Raw genomic sequence first — 9,580 nt, 5'->3', positions numbered from 1 at the left:
AGATGGAAAATTTTCTCTTCATCAACAAATTTTGTTGGCTATTTAGTGCTGATTTGGAAGACTTCTTTTTTTTCGTCCATTGTCAAAAACAAAACTAGTGTAGTAGTACGGCCTTTTCCTTCCCCACCTAACCGACCCACCAAAAAAAGCAGGCAGAGAAAATTTAAAGAAGTAATACTATTACATTCCACAAAAGGTCCCTTTTTTTTTTGTTGTTGTTGGGTAATTTCAATTTTAATGATAAATATAATAAAGTGAAATTTATGCAAAGATTTTCTTGGGTCGTTTACTTAGAAGGGTACTATTAGAGTACAATATCTCTTTCTCACCAAATAATAGGATTTGATTCCTTTTCCTTCTCCATGTTTCTGCATGCATCCACTGCCAAAAGATTTGCATAAAGGAATTGCAGAGTTTACTCCATTTTACAGGTCATAGTTTTCCCAGACCAAATAAAAGGCCTCGAAAAATTGGACCGCGGAGCATAGTGAAACCTCTATTTTAGTATTATCATTATGTATGGTGGCAGTTAATATAAATAAACAATAGTTTATGCACAGAGCAACAAATTATAAAAAGAGCAAGTTGTTATTATTATTAGATGATATTTAACTCGGAAAGGGTAACATTTATATATATAAAAAGTGAACCTGAGGGGGGTTACATTACAGTCTTACAGAGTTAAAAAAATATATATATATAATTAAACAAAAAAATCCATATTAAAAAAAAAACAATGTAATTAACGGCCGTTAGCAAGAGGGCTAACGGTGGCTGCCTTGCAAGGACTAGGTGGCAGACTGGTCTTTCCGGAAGCCACGAGGCGTTCAACAAAACTCTGGATCCTCTGTCCGTTAGATTCCGTCAGTAACCGCTTCCCGCCAAACGGTAACGACTCAACCCCTCTTTCCTTCATCACTTCCACCACCACCACCTCCTCGTCTTCCTTCGTTATCGGTCCCACTAACCCGTTTGCCTGCACATTTTCGAAAACGCCGTCATTAAACTCCGTTATTCTCAACGGTAGTACCCAAAATAAAGGAACGAATAACATTTATATGAACGACTTTATTGACTCTTCTCTTTTCTTTTCTCGCATTTTCAATACAACCAAACAGAAGCTTGCCTAGGACGAACCCAAAGGATTAGTAAAGAAATAAATGAATCACCTGAATTCTGATGTAGTCCGTACGATTCCAACAGAATGCGTTCCCCAGCATCTGGTCAATTGTCTCCGATACTCCATCAAACACAATGTCAACAACCGATGACGTTGAGCAATCGGAGTTGGCGCCGTCGCGGAACGTTTTCCGTCCGATCAGCGGACCGTTACCTAAAGACAGAACCAGCAGATCCTCTACGCCGTTAACCGACGGGAAATCTCGTTTGTTGTGGAGCACGTGCGTCACCGCCGCCGCCGTCGGGTTGTTCATTACTAGTCCGCCGTCTACGGCGTAGCACGACGTCTTCTCGTCTACGGAGCTTAGGCTGAAGGGCTTGAAGTGGCTCGGCGTCGCTGACGTGGCGCGGCAGACCTTCCACAGGTCGAAGTTGAAACTCGGTGACTCGGACGCGTCGGCTCGGGAGAACACGAAGGGCGCTGAGCTTTTCAGGTCGAAGCACGGCACAAGGAGAGGCTTACACGTTTCCTTCAGCGTCAAAACCGTCCCGTCCTCTCTCCTAAACAACTCCTTGAGCACCTTGTCCATGCTTGCGCCAGAGTATCTCCGATGCCGGCTAAACATTCCGGAAAACTTGACCTTATACAGGTCAGAGTTCTTCTCAGCGATGGCATTGACTGCTTCCCTCGCGGTGAACAGTGGACGACCAGAGCCGTCGTCGGCGGCGATCATAGCAGCTAGAATAGCTCCAATACCAGTACCAGTGAATAGGTCGAAGAAATCTGCTATTTGAGCGTGAGGATCACCGGTCTTGAGGCGGATCTGGTCCTCAAGGTGGATTAGGGCGGCACCAGCGACAATGCCGGTGGTTCCGCCTCCGTCAATGCTAAGAATCCGAATCTTCTTGGTGTTTTCACAGTGAGAGAGCCATTTCTGCTCCAGCTTTGTGAAGATCTCTAGGGTTACTTGACTCAACTCCATTTCAACCACTCTTTCAACTTGTGTATCAGTACGTATATATGTGTATAAATAAATATATATTTAGCTCTGTATATCGAATCTGAACAACTTCTCTGGACCTTAATAGCAGTAGGTAGTGCTGGGGATTGTTTAGGAAGATGATGAATGAAGATTTCACGCTTTGTTGCTGAGAAGCATTAATGGAGGAAAAATGCTATTAAAAACCCTTTTCTTTCTCTTTCTCTCTCTTTTCTCAGAGACTGTATCTTTCGCTCGGAGTAGTAGTTGAGACTTAAAAAACAACAGTGAGAGTGAGGTTGTGCTCCCACTCAAATGTAGTTATATACTCGTGTCCCTTCCTATTTTTTCAATTTTATTTATTTTTATGTTACTTTTTGTGTTTCACTTTTTTCAGTTTTGACAAGACCTTTTTTTATTATAATTTTGTGGAATTGCTGTGTTAAAATATTTTATATATATAAATATATATATATAATTGACGGTTTTACGTTTTAATTCGGACTGTCCTTGCACGTGCAACTGCGCGTGTTGTTATCGGGTTACGCGAAGCGCGAACCTCGGCTTTTAAGCCGGCTCGGCTCGCGCTTGTTTATTACTCATCTTATTTAACCATTTTATATCGTAATTATTAATTTAGCAATTATATTAATATTTATTAACAACTGTAATTAATTTTTGTCAGTTATTCGATACTAAATGCCGAAAAAGGAAGGAGATGGGAAATAATGGTGCAACACCTTCCAACTTACGCACAAGACGATCTAGGCAGCAATAATGCTAATAAAATCTTTATTATTAATACTTATTTACGTTGACTCAAAAATGTATGATGAATTGAGATCGTTTTTGTGTCTTTACTAAATGGTGTGTTAAACATAGTACTATTACTATATAGTTAAAGCAAAGGTATATATAACACAAATTAATATTTATGATATCAATCACACGCTCACGTTTACAATTACGATTGTATTGTTCTAAATTAATTATGCATAATTTGATGAATCGAAGAGGGTTAAACAACGTGGCTTTTTCTATTACATTTTTACATGAGATAACTAGGTAGCTAGCTGAGCTAGCTCGAAGACAAAGGAAAAGAGGTTAAAAGATTTGAGGGGGAGTAGTACGTTGGAGAGTGGGGAGTGATTAAGTAGTGGCTGGCAGCATGATTTGGTCATATATCTTTGTCAATTTATTATTACATCTTATTAATTAAGAGATAATAGAGTTTTGGAGGGAAATGTGCAAACCAACACCTTTTTCCCAAGCTACGTTGGACATTTCTTCCTTATCCTTTTCTACCCTCTATCGATATGTACGGTATGCTACCAATATAGTTGTAATTAAATAGACACTGCCCACAGCATATTTCTCCACACTTGACGACAACAAAGGCAGAAAAATAAGTGAAACGACATTGATTCAGTTAAAGATTATATTAAAAATCAATACATTATCCATCAAAAAGTAACAGGACAAGACTCCAGGGGTACCAACATGTCAAAAGTGTAAACCTATCTAGGCTAGTTTAGTTAGCAAACAGTAAACCATCACATATATGATGAGCTATATATAATTATATATTTATGGGCAAAACCCCTTCATCTTAATAGCTACTACTTGCCAAATTTTTCGAAAACTACAATAATAATAGATAAGAAAGATTAAAGAGAAAGGGTTTACACGTTATAAGCAAGATTTTTACATAGTTGGGGCGTTAATGAGTCTTAGTCCACGAGACAATTGTATTAGAACTTAGAGAATCTATAAGAATGGAGTTTTCTCTCAGTTTCAGCAGAGTAACTGTATACACGCTAAAAATAGATCTCTTCTTTAGTGCTCTGTTACATGTATTTATAGGTTCACAGGCGCATTAGGCGTGAACCGGGCTGACCCGGGCCCAATAAAGGTATAAATACTACTGTCTTCTCTATCGGAAGCCCAATACAGAGGATTTAAAACATAAAAGAAAAACATTAACCTGAGCCCATTGGGCCAGCCCAAACCATATCCATCATCTGACAAATTGGAGCTTTGGTCTGGGCATCTCGAGTTACGAGGCAGATTCAGGGGACAAGATCGGTTCAGAGCAATGGCGACATAGGTCTGAACCAGCGGCGTACAATCCCGAGGTGGCCTTTTCTGCAGGTGAAACGTGGGGACAACTCCCACGCTTCATGGGGTGAAGTCAGGGTCACAAATGCTTTATCCTGCCAACCTTGAGGACCCGACTCGGGTTCGTTTACCCAAGTCCCTCTCCGTTCGTCGAGAACCCGTATCGTTTACCGTGGGCCCAGTCCTTCTACCAGGAGCCAGGATCATTTACCAGGCTTCGGGACCATTCGCATTGATCCCGACTGCTACCCCCAGCCAATCGTACCGTTTCTTGGATGACCGTCTCGGACAATACTCCTCGGACGCCTTCCGGGCCTCACCCAGAATTGGGCTGTCGATATCCTTTATACTCCTTGCCAAACGGGACTGGGCTGGGCCCACCCTCAATTGGTCCGCTCGTGGGCCTGGAACACAGTCCTGGGCCCACGACAGGAAATGGGGATAACATTTACCCCCCAAGCCTTCATCTGGGCCTGCGCGGTGGAGGCTTGTTTTGGTCCCGGATACTCGCGACTATCTCCCTGGTTCCTTCTCAGAATAGTTGGTCCGTGGCAAGGAGTATCGCGTGTCAGACGACTGCGGAGCCCGGACCGTTTACCAAGGCCCGGGTTCGTTTACTGATGTCCCGATTCATGACGAGGGGTACATGTGTCTCCTAGCAACTGTTGCATCAACGACACTTGACCCTGAAAGGTCAACAACCACCTCAAGGGTCGCTAGGCTTAGGCTATTGCGTCAGCTTGGATCTCAAAGCATCCCATTCGCATGGGCGCTTTCCATTAATACTTCTGCGCTAAGGTGGACCGTAGGATGGGGCGACCTTTGAAGGGCCTTTTCCTCTGGGTCGTTGGATCGGAGTGGCGTTGATCCAGCACTCGAGTGGATTCATTAATGCCCCTGCACGATCCTGGACCGTCCGATGGGGGGTCGATCCCACGCTGGATCAAAAAATCAGCATTTGGGTTCTTATAAATACCCCTCAGGCTTTTATTTGAAACCTTTACACTCTCAAGCCAGTCAAAGAACTCGAAGGATTTGTTTATGTCCGAGCTTGCCGACGATATCTTCCACCATTTGCTCATCCTATGCCATCGCCTTTTTCTAATGGTTTCGGCATCTACACCCTTGCCCGAGCATACGCCATCAGCCTGCCCTATCGACGAGTTGCTGAACCGTCTTCATCAGTTCAAGACTGAGATTCTGCCGTCCTTGCCACCAGACAACCACCATTTTTCGCGACCAGCAACTTACAGTAAGTTTCTCTGCCTTCGGCCTTTATATATATACAAACGCAGATTTCCTGTCATTTTTCTTATCTGCTTAGGCTGCTAGAACTTGTCTGTGCTTAGAATTAGTGCTAGGGAAAGACTGCCTGGTTCAGGCCGCTCTGGGCCCTTCCGAGTCCGGAGGCTTCCTGGACAAGTGGTGATGGACCGACTTAGGAGTAGCCTATTTTTTGTTCCCGATCAGGGTCTTGTGGATCTCTGGTGATCCCGGACCTGATCCGGAGGGGACTCCTCCAAGAAGTTCCTAGGAGAGCCCCCGTACCTTAACCAACTTTCTTGGGTTTAGGTACTGACTGCTTGGTTTGTTTCTGTTTTGCTCCCAGATCACAAGCCATGACATCGGGCGTCACTCTTCATTCGGAGGAGGAAGTTAACAAGGCCCCTGTCCTTCTTCCTGGGTCCAGGACCCCTAAAGGCAACATATGGGAGATGGATGTGGTACCGAACTTGTTCCGGAACTATCGGATGTTGTACGCCCTGGAAAAGCGCTTGGGCGTAGAGTCAACTCCCGGACTCTTCCATAACCACCTGCCCAGGAAAGAGGAGTGGGCCCACACCTCCGTGAACGGGTTCGAGGCCTGGAGCGTAGGCCATATCAGTGCGGGAGCTACACTCCCGCTCCATGATTATTTCGTGCGGTTCCTGACATTCGTAGGGATCGCGCATTTCCAGCTTCTGCCCCAAGCTTACCGATTACTAACGGGATGGCGCGTCTTCTGCGCCGTGAGGGAGATCCCAAAGCCGACCCCCGCAGAGATCTTTTACTTCTACAAGATGGAGCCGCAGGTCAATGCCAAGGACAAGACCTTGGACGGCTTCTACAGGCTCAAACACCGGGGCAACTACCCTGCTCCTACCAGCGCCTGGAAGCATCCCCCGGACGTCCGATGCTACTGGTTCATGACGTCTGGGTTTCTCATAGAGAAGAACCCCACACTGACGCTGGACTTTCAATGAGTGGATAAGTGGTTTCCCGATCCTTTATATTGTCTGTCCTCTTTTTCTTTTATTCTCACCACATCACCTCGGGTGGCAGGACCCTTCGCCCAGACTCCCCTCACCCAGTTCATCTTGGATCGAAAGAAGCTCTACTCCAAGCTAAGCGTGGATGATCTAGACGTGGGGGGTTATGTCAACACTGACAACCTCCAATTGATCAGACTGCTCGCGACCCACCAAACGATCCTCGCCCCAAGCCTCCGGGGGATACAATGCGAGAAAGATCCTGCTTTGAGGGAACAGCTGGCCCTGGATCACATCAGGGCCGTAGAGACTGCGGCGCTCGCGGACGCGGCCAAGCGAAAGAGGGACCTAACTTGATCGAGGGAGGCGATTGTTAGGAGTGTGTCCTAAAAGCATGTAAAGACATTTGTTTTTTCTGTGAATAAATAAATACAATGGTTTATTATTATTGTCATATTTAGATTGTTAAATTATTGTTTGAATAATTTTGTAAATATCAGAAAAATTCCATATTCATTATTGAGGATGTGATCTTGTATTAGTACGAGAGAATTAAGATCACATGAATGAATAAAAATAGTCAACAACAACAAATTAAAGTTATGGTATTCTTTAATTGGAGTTGTAAGTACAGTTTACTGAGTATCATAATGATACAAATAATCTAGATTCAGATTATTGATGTGGAAAGACATCTCGGTAAATGTGCTTTTATATAATATGATTATATATGACATGGACCGATATGAATTAGACTCTTTATCCAAAAACCATTTAATAATAAAGACTTGTAATTCATATCATAACTGATGATCATTTATAGATCAACCTAAATCCTGAGTGTTCATGAACTCCTGTTCATGTTTATTAAATCTTTTGATTCATTCGTTAAGGTCTCTTCAAAGAATGAGGCTAATGACTTTTGTTTTGGAGATTTAATATCATGGATGGCTGGGAACATGTTTCAACAATACGGAATCTAATCTTTTCTAACGGATCATGTATTAGTTCCCTTAAGGGTTAATTCTGGAACTGAATGATTTTGAGCTCAAATCTATAATTAGATTATAGATTAATTATTCACTAGTGAATTAATGGTACTTAAGGAATAAGAAGTAAATTAGAAAGGTCAAATGGTAATTCTTCCATTCTAATTTATGAACTAATTAATTAGAGGGTTGAACTATTGTAAGATAGTTATATCAATGGACGACTTAAGAAAAAGATTTCTGTAAAAGTATATCTATAGCATAAAGAGTGCAATTCTGAATTTATAGTAGAGTAATATCAGAATTAATAAATTAACTATTATAATTAAAGAGTTTAATTATTTAGTTTTAATTTATTGGAGCTTAATGTTATAGGTCCATGGTCCCCGAAATGGCTCAAACAATCACTGTCAAAGGCAAATACAAAAAATGGGCAAAAATGACTTATGTGATAAGTAAAATATTTTTCTATGTATCAAACATAATTATTGTTTAATTATGTGTAATTAATTAATTAAGAATAAATTAATTATTTGATTTAACAAAAATATAATTAATTTTGAATTAATTTATTTTTGGGATTTTTGGTATTTAAATAATAATAAAAATTGGGAAAAATCACATGCCTGCACAGGCACTGTGCTATACGCATAAGAGATGGACTTAGTCTCTTGATTCAACAATTTTAGTTATTTAAATATTAAATAAATAATGAGATATTTTTAATATGATTAAAATATTATTATTTAAACAAAAATCTGATAATTGATCAGTTATTTTGAATTTGTTTAAAATAACAAATATTTTAATATATTGAATATTATTAAATATTGGATATCAGTTTTCACAGAACGTAATTTTTCAGGGATAGAAAAATATCTAGGATTCTCTCTCAGAGAAAAGAGAACAGTGACAAAAACAAAGGTCATTGTTCTTCACAAAACCTAGGTCCAAACTTTATCAGATCTCATGTGTTGAGAACATCTGATAAATAGTTATTGCCTATTATTTGTATAGCAAGCCCACACTCGTTCTTTGTGTGCCTGAGAAGATTTTGGAAGATCTTGGTGTGAAATCTCAAGGAATTTAGCCATACGAAAAGATAGCAGCAAGGAAGGACCTGAGGTAATTTTTCTTTTCATGTCCTTGATTCAATATATATATGAGTGTGAAGAAGTAGATCTAGAAATCTTATGGGATTAATCTAACAATTTGATTGTTGTTCCGTTGCGCATAATCTCTGATTTGATCAATAAAAACCAACAGCGGCCACCTCCGAGGAGCTGGAATCCCTCTTCGACAAGGGACTACCGAACACGGGGACCCCTGGGGTTAGCGTATCAGGGCGAGGTAACTCACCTATGATTTTGACTTATGCTCCCCAAGTTGGGGACTTAGCTAGGGATAGGCTAGCACACCGAGGCCCCGCGTTCGGGTCCGACGGGGAAACGAGACCTTCGTCTCTCGTTCCCGTAGGCTCGGAAATTCTCATGTACTTGTCCGGGTTCCTCCAGTAAGGAAATTTTCTACACCCGGACGACATGGGGGACCGAGTCTACTCTTTCGTGTTAGATGAATTGAGTCATGTCCGGGGCCTAGATAAGGGTTCGTCCCGGGTCACTCTTAGTCTTGACTTCATTGTTTGCTTGTTAATGGTACTGACTCTTTTTATTTGTGTTTGATTCAGAAGATTCTGACATGTCCGACCCCGTGGACAAGATGAAATAGCTCCTCGAGAACCGGGCTGCCAGGGCGAGGGCCACGGCCAGGAAGGCTGCCAAGAAAGCGTCCAAGGAGGCACCAGGGCCAGAGCTCCACCATAGCAAGGAGACGCTAGGGTCGGAGCCTCGACCCAGCCAGGCTGCCTTGGCCGCGGTTCCGATCACGGCCGTTGACCCGGCCACTGCCTTCGACCTTCCCGTTCACCCCCTGATGATTGATCTGGAGTTGGACCCAGCGGTAAGCCAGAGCTCCGGGAAAAGAGCCGCAGAGTTAGGCGCGACAGAGGCAGAACCCGGAAATAAGAGGGCCCGGATGAGGCAGGCTGGTTCGCCTAGGGAGTCGTCCGGGGAGAGCCGCCTCGCCGCTAAGGCCCTTCCGGTAGCACCGGCTCTTCCCGTCCACC

General features: G+C 42.7%; 1 protein-coding gene across 1 annotated transcript; it reads right to left on the bottom strand.

Moving 5' to 3' along the window:
- Positions 1-569: 569 nt before the first annotated feature.
- On the bottom strand, positions 570-2,382 carry LOC133791861 (probable inactive patatin-like protein 9). The gene is made up of 2 exons (XM_062229771.1): positions 1,170-2,382; positions 570-976 (listed from the first exon to the last, which is right to left on the bottom strand). Exons 1-2 carry the CDS (start codon positions 2,100-2,102, stop codon positions 743-745), a joined length of 1,167 nt encoding a protein of 388 aa, XP_062085755.1. The 5' UTR covers positions 2,103-2,382; the 3' UTR covers positions 570-742.
- Positions 2,383-9,580: the final 7,198 nt, after the last annotated feature.

This window comes from Humulus lupulus, chromosome 1 (assembly GCF_963169125.1).
Source record: "Humulus lupulus chromosome 1, drHumLupu1.1, whole genome shotgun sequence".
Lineage (NCBI taxonomy): Eukaryota > Viridiplantae > Streptophyta > Magnoliopsida > Rosales > Cannabaceae > Humulus > Humulus lupulus.
Note: the sequence above shows the minus strand (reverse complement) of the source record. Positions and strands in the feature narration are given on the sequence as shown.

Coding starts and splice junctions, on each gene's coding strand:
- LOC133791861 (XM_062229771.1), bottom strand. CDS start 2,102: ATGGAGTTGAGTCAAGTAACCCTAGAGATCTTCACAAAGCTGGAGCAG. Junction 977..1,169: donor CGGACTACATCAGAATTCAG/GTGATTCATTTA, acceptor GAAAATGTGCAG/GCAAACGGGTTAGTGGGACC.